The 14,047-nt window shown below is 44.0% G+C and overlaps 1 protein-coding gene across 2 annotated transcripts in view; it reads right to left on the bottom strand.

Annotated features, from left to right (window-relative positions):
* Nucleotides 1–14,047, bottom strand: part of MDN1 (midasin AAA ATPase 1) — a 943,760-nt gene that overhangs the window by 770,617 nt on the left and 159,096 nt on the right. For both annotated transcript variants that reach the window (XM_033936734.1, XM_033936735.1), the window contains exons 12-13: nt 7,584–7,679; nt 401–513 (exon numbers count right to left, since the gene is read on the bottom strand). In XM_033936734.1, the coding sequence (XP_033792625.1) occupies nt 401–513; nt 7,584–7,679 (209 nt within the window). The remainder of the gene's footprint in view (nt 1–400; nt 514–7,583; nt 7,680–14,047) is intronic.

A 14,047-nucleotide genomic window follows, 5' to 3' on the forward strand; every position in this document is an offset into this window, starting at 1 on the left:
TTGAATATATTTGGGTGTATTAGTCCTAATTCCGTAAAGAAAATATCCTAGGTTTCTATAATTAATCAAATTTATCTTAGATTTACTATATATAGGAGCTGGACAATAGAAAAATAGAAGAGTGAGACACGAGGGTTTGATGTACTAAATCCACTGCCCTGATAATTATCTACCTGACATATAAGACATCAATTATTTCTAGTACATTTTTCTTCTAGTTATATTAGCACCAATAAATCCTGCCACCCATCCCCCCCCCCAAAAAAAAAAGATATTATGTGAGAAAAAAAAATGAACAAAAAGTCTCTATAGATAATAAACTTTTCTGGAGTTCAAACCCAACATCCATTGATAGAATCAGTTAAAAAATGTCCTCCTCATCTCCACTTTAAATGCTTACTTTTGTACGAGAAGGGTCTCTGTCTGCTTTCGAAGAACCTCCACTCGTCCCACAGTGACTTCCAGCTCCCCAATGGTAATGACGGGCTTATACACCTGGCAGTAATATTCTGCCTGTGGGAGAAGTCATTACACAGCTTAATATATTAGCCTGCTAGTTCTGTGTGTGTATTAATTACATATTGTTTCCAAGGATCTAACCACCCACAGAAGTACACAGAGTTGTTTACAAAATGCAACTCACAATTAAATGCTTCTTATTTTAAGTTATAACCACAGTTATGTCGTAGCTCACTGACTTTAGTCAGCCAGTCTTACCTCTTTTGTAAATCCAACAGAACCGAAAGGCTTTTGCGATACATAAATAAAAATTTGTTAAGTTAAATTTATGTAAATACCCAGACTCATTCAGTGCACTGAGCTTAGACCTATCTTTTTCCCCTAAACTTGATTATTGATCCAAACACTTTTCACATTACTAAACTGACCAATAACTCAACTATTTGTTAAAAACCAACCCACCTTCCTACTCCCCATTCCTAAATGCAAACTAGGGCAACTCTCTCAACTCATTCCCAATGTAACCTCCATCAATATTCTTGTTTTATAACTTTATTTCAGGTTCATAAAGCAAAGATACTTACCTATAGCAGGACAGTTCATTCAATTTTCTATACCGTTCTCTCCAGGGAGCTCAGAATGGTTTACACAAATTTATGCAGGTACTCAAGCATTTTTCCCTGCCTGCCCTGGCAGGCTCACGATCTATCTAGCAAATGCACTGTCACTTTTAATCTTTAGGCACTGCTGTTATCAGATATCAAGGTCACGCACTCTTTTCATAACTCAAGGGCAACACAACGCTTCAAATTGGTCTTCCCTTCTCCCCAACTTCTTCAATGGAAAAAGCTATTCGAGTCTACCTTCAAATTCCAGGGACCAGAAATAGCTTACCTTTAAGTTTGTGTCAGTTCCCCACTTACTACAATTTCAGGAAAACGTTAAACACATTTCTTCTCTTTGTAATCCATTTATGATCTGAGAAATCTTACTATAACTCAAACTGTCTTATAATTATATTGTAAACCAACAAGGCCTGCAATTCCGATACTCTCCTGGCAGAAGTAATTGCCACCAAGAAGACTACTTTAACCATCAAATCAATGAAGGAAGCTTCTTGTAAGGGTTCATATGGGGCTCTGATGAGTCCCTGTAAGACCACATTAAGATCCAGGATGGGAACGATGCTCGAATCGGAGGCCATAGTCTCAATGCACCCTTCATGAATCTGATTATGTCTAAATGGGCCGCTAGCAAAGCTCTTTTTTCTTGGCCCTAGAAGCAGGAGAGTATTGCTACTTGAACCCTAAGGAACGCCACCACTATGCCCTTGTCAATGCCATCCTACAAAAAAGCCAGTATGGATGAGATGGGGGCATTGCTCGGTTCTAACTTCTTTGCTGCACTAGTGCTGAAACACTTCCCATGCCTTAGCATACAAAGAAACCGTGTTCAGTTTTTTGGGATTTAAGTAGAATAGCAATACCTACATCTTAGTACCCTTTGTGGACTAGCGATGCGAGCTCAAGAGACATGCCATTAAGACCAAAGCATCCAGGATCTTTTAGGGCAATTAGCTCCTGTAAGAGAAAGTCTAGATCAGACATGGGCAAACTACAGCCTGCGGGCCAAATCTGGCCCATTTAGCTTTTTAACCTGGCCCGCGACGTCAGAGGCAGCTGTAGTTTGCTCTTGTCTGCAGCGTAAGGCAGGGTTTCTAAACGTGCGGTACACAGGTCGCCTGTCCGTCCACTCACCATCGACGCTCGCCCACTATATTTACTTACAGCCCCCGCTGGTGCCGCAACAAAGGGAAGGGCCAGGCGCCTACCCACAAGCCTTCTCCCGACGAGATTGGCTGGCCTGGACCTTCTCTCCTACATCGGGAGGCTTGTGGGTACATGCCTGGCCCTTCCCTTTGTTGCGGCACCTGCGGGGGCTGTAAGTAAATATAGTGGGTGAGCGTCAGTGGTGGGTAAGTGGACGGAAGGGCGGGGAGAGAGCGAAAGGACAGACGTGCGGGTGTGGGGAGAAGGAATCAGCGGCGGGTCAGTTTGGGGGCAGGCAGGCTTTGATGTGGCTTCGGGGGATGGCGGTAAGTAATTAAATGCAGCTGTGCAGGTCAGCTTGGGGGGGAGGTACTGGGGGCATAGGAAGGAGGCACTGGGGCACTAAGGACATAGGAGGGAGGCACAATGCACAAAAAGAAAATTTGCGAGGATTCAGCAGCTGGCAGCCGTGGGCGTGCTGTTTTCTCCTGCAGCATCAGACTCCCCACCGCAACCCCTCCCTCCCCCTGGTAGCTCGGCCCCTCTGTCAAATTTAAGAACCTATTGTGGCCCACGGGTCAAAAAGTTTGCCCACCCCTGGTCTAGATGTATCTGGAGTCAAACTGCTCCTTTTGTAGGCATACGAGATTCACATACCACAGGTGTCTGGGCCAATCTGGCACTATGAGAACCACTAGTCCATGTATCAGCTATGCAGTGGATTACCCAACCTATCATGGGGCAAGGGGGAACATGAACAGCTCAGTCTCTGGTCATGGTTGTACCAGGACTTCTAGGCCTACACTTCTGGGATCGTATCTTCAACTGAAGAAGATATCTGCCTTCTTGTTTTTCGCAGTTGCCATGAGTTAAAACATTGAGCAACTCCATCTGGTCACAATGGCCTAGAAGGCTTGCCGAGACAATATCCATTCTCCTGGATTCAATGTCTGCCTGCTGAGGTAATCTGCTTGAACACTGTCCACACCTGCAATGTGCGCCACTGAGATCGCCTGCAGGTGAGTTTCTGCCCAACAGAACAACTCTTGCCACCTGACAGAGTGGAGCACTCCTGGTGCCTCCCTCTCTGTTGACATAGGTCACCACCGTGGCACTGTCAGAGTACACTCTGACTGCTTTGCCCTCCAGACTTCAGTTGGAACAGCACCATCTGAATTATTTTGAGTTCCAGTCTGTCGATAGACCACTTCTGCAAAGACAGGGTCCATTGGCATTGGACTGGGTGACCATTGCAATGAGTCCACCAGCCGAATAAGCTGGCATCTGTCGTTAGGGTGACCCAGAAATCTATCTGAAGAGGAATCCTCTTTGCCAAAAACTGTGGACAAAGCTACCAGCTTATGCTGAGCTTGGCTGCCACTGTCCAGAGAAGTGGAACTTGCAGGGAGTCCCTCTGAGGCAACCAACAAGACAGCAATGTGTCCTGGAGGCGACGCAAGTGTGCACTTGCCCAGGGTACTACCTCTATTGTGACTGCCATAGACCCCAGAACTTGCAATGAATTCCATGTAGTAGAGTCTGGCTTGGTTAACAAGGCTGTAATCTAAGCATGAAGGTTCTGTTTGGATGCTTCTGGAAGAAAGACTTGGGACTAGATGCACAAAACACAGTCGTTATAACCGTGTGATTAGCTGTTAGCTGATTTTTTAGCCAACTATGGAACATCGATTGATGCACCAACAAACCTCCATGCAAATTATTTGCACAGAGGTTCATGGTAATCCCCATTCGATCAGTTGCTCTGAGAGCAACCGAAATGCGCAGACATGGTATGGGGTAGCCCCTACAGCTGTTGGGACTTTTTTCTTTTTTAATAGCACAGATGTGCATGTGTTACACAAGCAAAATATCTGTCCCATTAAAAAAAAAAAAAAAAAAAGCCTTCTCGGCCACCCCCGCAAACCCCCCCTAATGAACCGGCACCAGGGGATAACCCCAAACCATCCCCTACCCTAACCCCCCTCCAAAAAAAAAAAAAAGGGCAGGAGTGATGCCCACTCCCTCCTACCATCAGATGCTTTCCCCCGAACCCCCTCTTCCCTATACCTTTGTGAGAAGTTAAGAGCAGGAGAGATGCTTGGCCCATCTTGCTCTGAGGTCCGCCAGTCCATAGTGGCAGACCTACCCTTCCCAGGTGCATCATGTGATGCACGGGAAGAGGTCTAGAGAGAGTCAAAAAACAAGGAGGTCTTTTGTTCCTCCTTGTGCTAGTAATATAGTCAGCATTTGGATGACATATAGGAGACGGGGACACAACTGGCGCTGAGGTGGGCCAAACTGGAGTGGCCATCGAGGGAATAATTCCCCCCCTCCCACACCCCCCCCCCCCCCCCGAGACCGTTGGGGTGGAATGAGGACCCCCGACTGCCTGAAAATAAGCCTTACACAAGGTAAAAACAAAAATCAGAAGGAAATATCCCACTGGCAGCCTAATGGGACTCACTGCCACAGCAAAGGACCCAGTAGAAACCTGCCCCTGTTTCTCCAATACAGGGGGAAGGTCACCCGAGGCTGAAGACAAGATAGAGGGGCTTCACGACAAGAAGTAAGTAAAGTCCACCAAAAACGGAATCCCCGAGGCCTGTAGCGGCTGAGAGGCCTGAACTGCTACAGCCGCTAAAGCAGGCAAGCCAGCAGCCGCGATAAGGGAGCACCAGCAGCTCCGGCGGTAAGGGAATCTTTTCTACCCTGACCGTTGGGGGCTGGGGAAATCCCTGCGTGGGCGGCAAAAGAAGCCTGGGTTTCCCCGTTGTCAGCTGCCGGTTCGCGAGGCACTCACAAAAGGGATCCCGACGCCAGCACTTGAGGATTCCCCTTCAAGGCGGCCTGCACAATGCTTACACAGGCTGGCTGAGGCTGCCTTGCATCTGGAGCACTTTTTCCCTTGAAAAGTGCTCATTCCGCAATACGCGACCTAGATGAAAAGATAAGTGCCGGTTAACAATAAAAATCAATTAAAGCGAATCACAAGCAATTAAAGGCTTCCCTGCAGACTGGCACTGCCTCAGGATTATTATATATAATTTTTTTTTAAATCAGAAGAGACTCCATTGGCTCTCTAAGTATCAGTGGCAAGGCTTATGGCTGAGGCACCTCTACAAAAATGTGGGGAGGTGGAGGAAGGGGGGGAGGGACTCAATACGTGACCCATCGAGTGCGACACCCTCTGAGGTCGGACAGACCCCAAAACAAGGTCCCTCTAGCTCTGTTTGGCACCAGAATGGGGACAAAGAGCACTAAACAAATTCCAACAGCCCTAACAAGGGAAGACTGGGACAGTTGACCTACCACCTGCTGAGACTGAGAGAAGACTGCTGGTTATGGGAAGGGACAATTATTAAGTGCCACAACCAAGAATTTGGTCTCAGTCTCCACCTCCTTTGATTGTTCAATCTCGATCTTACTTCAAATTTAGGAAATTATTGAAAACTTATTTATCTGACAAATTTGTATGTTAACTTTTAACAATATATTAGTGATGTTGTATTTTAAATAGGTATAAATATTTTATTGAATTGTATTTCTTCACTGAAATGTTTCAGTTTTTTCTTGTTGTAAACCGCCCAGAACTATTGGTAGGGCGGTATATAAGAAAATAAATTATTATTATTATTATAGCGAGGTAGTTTATGTTTTACTATTTCTGCTAAACCATTCTACTAGCATTCCATTAATTTTAATTTAATAAAATTATTTCTTTTCTGAAAACCATGCTATTTTGGGATTCATAGAACACTACAATATCTACTGGCATCCTCTTCATTTGCTGCCTCATTTTTCCCACATAAAATGCTGCACTTGCAATATTTATAGAAAATCCTTTGCAGAAATTTGCATCTCATAGCTTGCTAAATGTCAAAAACCTACTTCTTTCACACAAATGAAAAAACCCTGTTGAGACTACCTTACCAAGAGGAAATACTGTAATGGAGCAAGACTAAAGACTCCCTTCTGCCTCAACTCAACCTTAATTTAGATCCTTCCTCACGCATACCCTTTGAAATCGTCCATCTGACTTTTAGTCCTCTCCTCAGCTCCATTCCAGACATGACCATCAACATTTGCCTCCCCATTTTAAGAGTCCCCGATGCAATATTATCTGTTGTTTAGAAGTGTAATTCCCACTCCTATGTAACCATATCCAAGCCCTTCACCAAACCCATTAAAAGAACCAACATTTTTTGTTATAACAAAATACCATCCCTGCTGCAAGCAGTTAAAATGCCATCAGTCCACTATCAGTTCACTTATCCTGACTGCTTGCTCCCTGCCACTGTTACCTGTCTGGACCAGAAGAGAAAAGAAACAGAAGAGATGTCACCTCTCCCAACTGCTGCTCAATACCCCCTGCCCCCCTCCAACTGAGTAGCGAACACACTGCCAATGCATAGCTGGAGAGAGAACATCTAATCACTCTGGTACATTGCTTGTCTTCTTCCTCTGGTCATCCTCTCTTCCCAATGAACACTAACACAGGGGAACGGAACCACTGTATCAATGTGCTTCATTCTATCCCCAGTGTGAAAGGGAAAACTTGCTGTCATCACAAAGTGAGACAGACAAACATTTTAACCCTTCCTCTCCTTTTTGTTTCCTCCCCCCCCCCCCCAATTTTCTGGCTATGGGAGGAACCCTAAGCACAGAGTTGCTTCCTGCCCCTATCCCCATCTTTCCTGGCCATGGAAGGATCCCTCGGCATAGGCTTAATCCCTGTCTGCCTGTCATCACCTCCTCTCTTCCTTTCTACCCATGAGAAGAGTATGAAAAGAGTGAGGAGATCTTGAAACTTGGCATTAAGTAATGGACTAGAACAGCAACAGGTATTTAAGTGGTATTTAAGGTTTTTAAGAGGTATTATGGGAACCTGAAGGAATGAAAAGTATCTTCTGGCTACAGAGATTAGATGAAAATGAACATATTTAAAAGAAAAAAAATCATAAAATTACATGAAATTAAACCGAAGTAATGGAGGGATAGGGAACTTGATCAACATCAAAAGCAGCAGCAGTGAGATTTTGATCTTGACTTCTATAGTTTTCAGCTCACTGCTCTAACCAATTAGACTATACCTCCAATTTCAGGATACCTTCAGCTCTGAACATTCCCCAAATATATTTGCATCTCTCTAAGAGCACTGCATTATGTGGAATATAAATACAATCAATCAAAACAATAAATCTGGCCTAAGAAAACAGGTTCATTTGTAAATTTTAGTCACCTTAAAAACCAGTCCAGACTGAGGTTCTATAAAGATCTTAATAATTATTCCTGCACTATTACAGTATTTAAAAAAGAGATAATACACTGGCTGAAAATTAATCATCCTAAATCTACCTTTTCCTTTGAAATATTTAGTTTGCTTCCAATTGCTTCTGCCATCTTCAGTCTGCTTCCTTGTTTGGGTAGCATGGCCGTGAAACAATCTAAAGCCTGCCAATGACAAGAAAGAAGGGTGAACATTATGCTATCAAAATTACTACGACTGATTTCTATAATGCTACTGGTCATACACAAAACTGCACATTAATAATTAATATGCTAATAGAATAAGCCCCCCCCCCCAAAAAAAAAAAAAAAGCCTACAAATTAAGCTTATACCTGACATAATGGAAGAAAAAGTAATTTGATCAAGGACACAAGGAGTGCCAGAGGCAAAAGCTCAATATGAACCCTGGCTTCCCTGGTCCTCATACCACTCCTTTAACCTGTATACTATTCTTTTCCTCTGTCCAGGGAGTGGTATTTAATAACCAAGGCCAAGAGCATTATAATGTCAAACTAACTAGAAACTGCATAAACAAGAGGATAAGTACTGCACATAGCCACATCCAATCTGTAATGCCTGGCAAACATGTGAAGGGATAACCAGGTCACAGCTCTGCAAGTTAAACGAGAGCTAAGGCACAGAATTTGACCTAAGATGTTGAAATCCCTCTGGTGGAATAAGCCTTCAAGCATACTAGAATTTTTTTCTTTTTCAAAATAGAAGTCAATGATATATTTCTTTGAGCCAATGAGCAATTGTAGCCTTAAGTAGCTACCACACCTTTCCTGGTACCCCTGAAGAGAACAGTCTATTTGACTTTCAAAATTCATTAATAACTTGCTTAATATGGACCTGACGCCCCGAAAATGCATCAATATTCTTCTCCACATTCATTTTCTATAAAAGGTAGCACAGTGTTCTGATTCATATGAAAGGAAGATCTACTTTGGGGGGGGGGGGGAGGGAGAGAACTACACTAACAAGCTCCTACCTCTGAAAAATAGTGAAAAGGATCTCTGTAAGACAAAGCTTGTAACTGATATTTTTCTCACTTTAGTGTCGTTTTTCTCAGAGGCTCAAAAGGAGGACCTCCTAATCACCTTGAGTATTAAACTTCAGTCTGGACCCAAAAACATAAAAGGGAGGGTAAATATACATGATCCCTCTAACGACCCAACTACATCAGGATGGTCTGTCAAAGATTTTTCCAAGCACCCTCAATAACAGGATAACACTATTATTTGAACTTTTAAAGACCACAAGTGTAAACCCCTATGGACCCCATCTTGAAGAAAGACTAAAATATGTACCACTGAACACAGAAAAGGGAGAGAGCTCTCTTGGCACATCAAAAATACCATACTTTTCACTCCATAAAATGCACTTTTTCCACCCCCGAATACACCTCCCTCCGCCACCTTTTTTTAATTGGCAGTGGCCAGCACGGTCTCCTGCTGGACGGCTGCCTTTCTCATTGCAGAATGGCACATAACGCAGGAGCACGACCTTTGCGCTTCCTGCCTGGTCCAACGCCACTCCATGATTGGCTGCAGTGACTGTGGAGCTGAGAAAAGCTTGAGAGGGCCAAGAGAAGAGGAAATGGATTAGGGATTACAATAGCTGTTCTCTGCTCCAGGCTCACAACCAACCCTCCTCTTCTCTGCAGAGTTTGAAAAAAAAATTTTAAAAAATGGTGGAACTGTGTTCTAAGCTATTCCCCCCACAAATTAAGCCCTCACCCTAACTCTGGGAAACACTAACCAACAAATAAGAAGGGAACTCTATAGGTCTCATATGAACCCAACATATATAAAGTCCAAAGGTGCTACCAATTATCTCAACACCTGCAAATAAATCCAGGCACAAGAAACTTTGAGAGGGAAAGATAGCCATCAACTTGGTGTGAATATTTCTCTGAAATATTCCAGTTCCTGAGAGGGAATTCAGCTTGCTCTTGTACCAACAATACAGCCCAGGGACTGCAAAGGCTTTAAACTCTAGACGTCACTTGCTTGCTCTTTGAGTACTCACTTAACATAAGAATTGCCGCTGCTCGGTCAGACCAGTGGTCCATCGTGCCCATCAGTCCGCTCACGCGGCAGCCCCTAAGTCAAAGATCAGTGCCCTAAAACTGAGACCAGCCCTACCTGCGTACGTTCCGGTTCAGCAGAACTTGTCTAACTTTGTCTTGAATCCCTGGAAGGTGTTTTCCCCTATAACAGACTCCGGAAGAGCATTCCAGTTTTCTACCACTCTCTTACGTTTGGACGGAATCTATCCCCTTTCAACTTTAGAGAGTGCCCTCTCATTCTCTCTGCCTTGGAGAGGGTGAACAACCTGTCTTTATCTACTAATTCTATTCCCTTCATTATCTTGAATGTTTCGATCATGTCCCCTCTCAGTCTCCTCTTTTCAAGAGAGAAGAGGCCCAGTTTCTCTAATCTCTCACTGTAAGAACTCCTCCAGCCCCTTAACCATTTTAGTCGCTCTTCTCTGGACCCTTTCGAGTAGTACCGTGTCCTTCTTCAAGTACGGCGACCAGTGCTGGATGCAGTATTCCAGGTGGGGGTCACACCATGGTCCGGTACAGCGGCATGATAACCTTCTCCGATCTGTTCATGATCCCCTTCTTAATCATTCCAAGCATTCTGTTCGCCCTTTTCGCCACCGCCGCACATTGCGCAGACAGCTTCATCGACTTGTCAACCAGCACTCCCAAGTCTCTTTCCTGGGAAGTCTCTCCAAATAACGCCCCGGACATCCTGTATTCGTGTATAAGATTTTTGTTACCGACATGCATCACCTTACACTTACCACGTTGAACCACATTCGCCATGTCGCGACCCATTTCTTAAGCGTGTTTATGTTACGTTGCAGATCTTTGCAATCCTCCTGCGTCTTCACTACTCTGAATAACTTAGTATCGTCTACAAATTTAATCACCTCACTCATCATACCAATTTCCAGATCGTTTATAAATATGTTGAAGAGCATGGGTCCAAGCACCGAACCCTGCAGCACTCCACTGGTGATGCTTTTCCAATCAGAGTATTGTCCATTTACCCCCACTCTCTGTTTCTTATCCGCCAGCCAGTTTTGGTTTGGTTTTTTTTTTAATTCTTTATTCATTTTCAATCTTACATTAAGTGTACAAACAGTGAAACAATACAATTAAACACATCACTTGACAATCTTTCTAATTTATCTTACAATACATTAAATTACCATCCTCCCCTCCCATCATTCCTCTATTATTTTCCCAATATGAATATTAAAAAATATACCTCCCCCCCTCCCAAACATTAGACGGTGTAAATTTCAATAGAAAATGGTGTTTACTCATTACAATAAGAAGTTAATGGCTCCCAAATGTATTAAATTTCTTATAGTGCCCTTGTTATATAGCTATTGTTCTTTCCATTTTATATATGTGACATAATGAGTTCCACCAGAAATTATAATTGAGTCTACTGTAATTTTTCCAATTACTTGTGATGTGCTGAATGGCGACTTCTGTCATTATCAATAAAAGTTTATTGTTATTTGATGATATTTGACTCTTTTTCCTCATTGACATACCACTGTATCATAAGATTGCTTTTCCAATAAACAATTTACTTGATCCCAAATTGAGTTCCAAAAGGCTAAGATAAAGGGACAATAAAACAAAAGATGATCCAAAGTCCCTACTTCAAAATTACAGTGCCAACATCTATTAGACTTTGAACTATTTAACTTTTGTATTCTAACTGGGGTCCAAAACGCTCTATACAGAAGAAAAAACCAAGTTTGTCTCATAGATGCAGACACTGTACATCTCATCCTCCAAGACCAAATTTGTGACCATTGAGAAGCTGAAATTTGATGCTTAATCTCAATGCTCCAAATATCTTTAAGACCATTTTTGGGTTTCTTTTTAACAGATTTATTACCAGCCAGTTTGTAATCCACATGAGTATTTCAGCCTCGATTCCATGGCTCGCAATTTTTCGAAGTAGTCGTTCATGCGGAACCTTGTCAAACGCCTTCTGAAAATCCAGATATACAATGTCGACCAGGTCGCCTTTGTCTATCTGCCTGTTTACTCCCTCGAAGAAGTGCAGCAAGTTCGTCAAGCAAGATCTTCCTTTGCTGAAGCCGTGCTGGCTGGTCCTCATCAGATCGTGTCTGTCAAGGTGCTCAATGATGCGGTCCTTTATCAGCGTCTCTACCATCTTTCCCGGTACCGAGGTCAAACTCACCAGTCTGTAGTTTCCCGGATCACCCCTCGAACCTTTCTTGAAAATCGGCGTAACATTCGCCACCTTCCAGTCTTCCAGAATCCTCCCCGATTTGATCGACAGATTGGCTATTAGTTGAAGCAGTTCAGCTATAGCCCCTTTCAATTCCTTGATTACCCTTGGATGAATACCATCCGGTCCCGGGGATTTATCATTTTTAAGCCTATCAATTTGCTTGCATACCTCTTGGATTAAACACTTAGCCAAAACAGGGAGATTACCTCTTTTCATAAAAATGCTGCAACCAAAACCATCACCTTGGAAAAGGTTCTCAGTGTTGTTGTTAGCCCAAAAGGCATTACCTTGAACTAAAATTCCTTTCCCAGAATCATAAACATTAAGAATCTCTGATGCAGTGGTCAATCAGAATATGAAGATATACTTTCTTGAGATCTAAAGCTGTTAGGAACTCTCCCAGAATAGCTACACTCACTTATGTTAAGGTTTCCATTCTGAAGACTGGCACTTATAAAGGAGAAATTAGGTCTTATCTGCTAATTTTCTTTTTAGTTACTCCAGACCAGCACAGACAAATGGGTTCTGCACAACTACCAGCAGGTGGAGACTGAAAACCACTGACCGCTAAGCAGGCTGTGCCATTCTCCTAGAGTTAGACTTCGAATAGCCAAGTAGAAATGTTTTTGGAGAATTTAAAGTAAACATTTCCTCTCAGTGCTGCAAGTCCACCAGCAAGCCCAGCTGACCAGTGCTGCTGCTCATAGTGCCAACTCCCGTTATCCAGACAACATAATTACAAAAGTGATGTTGGGGCTTTTGTTTCCCCCTATCCATCATAACCACAGTCCACTGAGGCAGATCCAGTCCAACTCCCTGGACAAGATTATTTGTCTTCAGCCAATAACCCAAACCATGTTGAGCTAGATCTCGGAGCAGAATGCAGGCTTCCAGGGAATGAGACTGGTGAGACCACCTGTCTAGGAGCATGTACTGCAATGGTCGCACGTGAGCCCTGTAAGATTGCACCATCTTCAAAGTTGCCACCATGGACCCCAATACCTGAAAAAAATTGTTGGGCCCAAGGACATTGAGAACACAAAAGGGAATGAAGGGTCCTGAAGTTTCCAAATTCATGCTTCAGGGAGCAATACCCATCTCTTATACATACCAAACCAAATCTCATACTTCAACTGCTGAGAAGGGACAAGGCGATTGTAGCAGCTGAATTTTGCTATCTGTAGCCACAAACTTCTCCTGGAGAGATTTCACCCAAATCAACCAGATACAGATGGACCATGATTTCTTCCTGACTCAATGTGGATCCTATCACCACCATGACTTTGGAGAAGGTAGAAAGGGTCATAGTAAGACAAAAAGGGAGTGCACAGAAAGCACAGTTACTTACCGTAACAGGTGTTATCCAGGGACAGCAGGCAGATATTCTTAACGCATGGGTGACGTCACCGACGGAGCCCCGGTACGGACCTTTTTAACTAGAAAGTTCTAGTTGGCCGCACCGCGCATGCGCCCGACGGAGGAGAGCGTGGTCCCCAGTTAAGAATAAGCCAGCTAAGAAGCCAACCCGGGGAGGAGGGTGGGACGTAAGAATATCTGCCTGCTGTCCCTGGATAACACCTGTTACGGTAAGTAACTGTGCTTTATCCCAGGACAAGCAGGCAGCATATTCTTAACGCATGGGTGACCTCCAAGCTAACAGAGAGGGAGAAGGGATGGTTGGCCATTAGGAAAATAAATTTTGTAACACAGATTGGCCGAAGTGTCCATCCCGTCTGGAGAAGGCATCCAGACAGTAGTGAGTAGTGAACGTGTGAACTGAGGACCAAGTGGCAGCCTTGCAGATTTCCTCGATGGGCGTGGAACGGAGGAAAGCCACAGAAGCAGCCATAGCTCTGACCCTGTGGGCCGTGACAGCACCTTCCAGTGAGAGACCGGCCCGAGCATAACAGAACGCAATACAGGCAGCAAGCCAGTTGGAAAGCGTCCGTTTAGAGACAGGACGACCTAGACGGTTAGGATCGAAGGTCAGAAAGAGCTGAGGGGACGAGCGGTGAGCCCTGGTACGGTCAAGGTAGTATGCAAGGGCACGCTTACAATCCAGCGTGTGCAACGCCTGTTCCCCAGGATGAGAATGGGGTTTAGGGAAAAAGACAGGCAACACAATGGACTGGTTGAGGTGAAAAGCCGAGACCACCTTGGGAAGGAATTTAGGATGGGTACGCAGAACCACCTTGTCATGGTGAAAAACAGTGAACGGTGGATCGGCGACCAGTGCA

The sequence above is a fragment of the Geotrypetes seraphini genome, chromosome 3, assembly GCF_902459505.1.
Source record: "Geotrypetes seraphini chromosome 3, aGeoSer1.1, whole genome shotgun sequence".
Classification (NCBI taxonomy): Eukaryota; Metazoa; Chordata; class Amphibia; order Gymnophiona; family Dermophiidae; genus Geotrypetes; species Geotrypetes seraphini.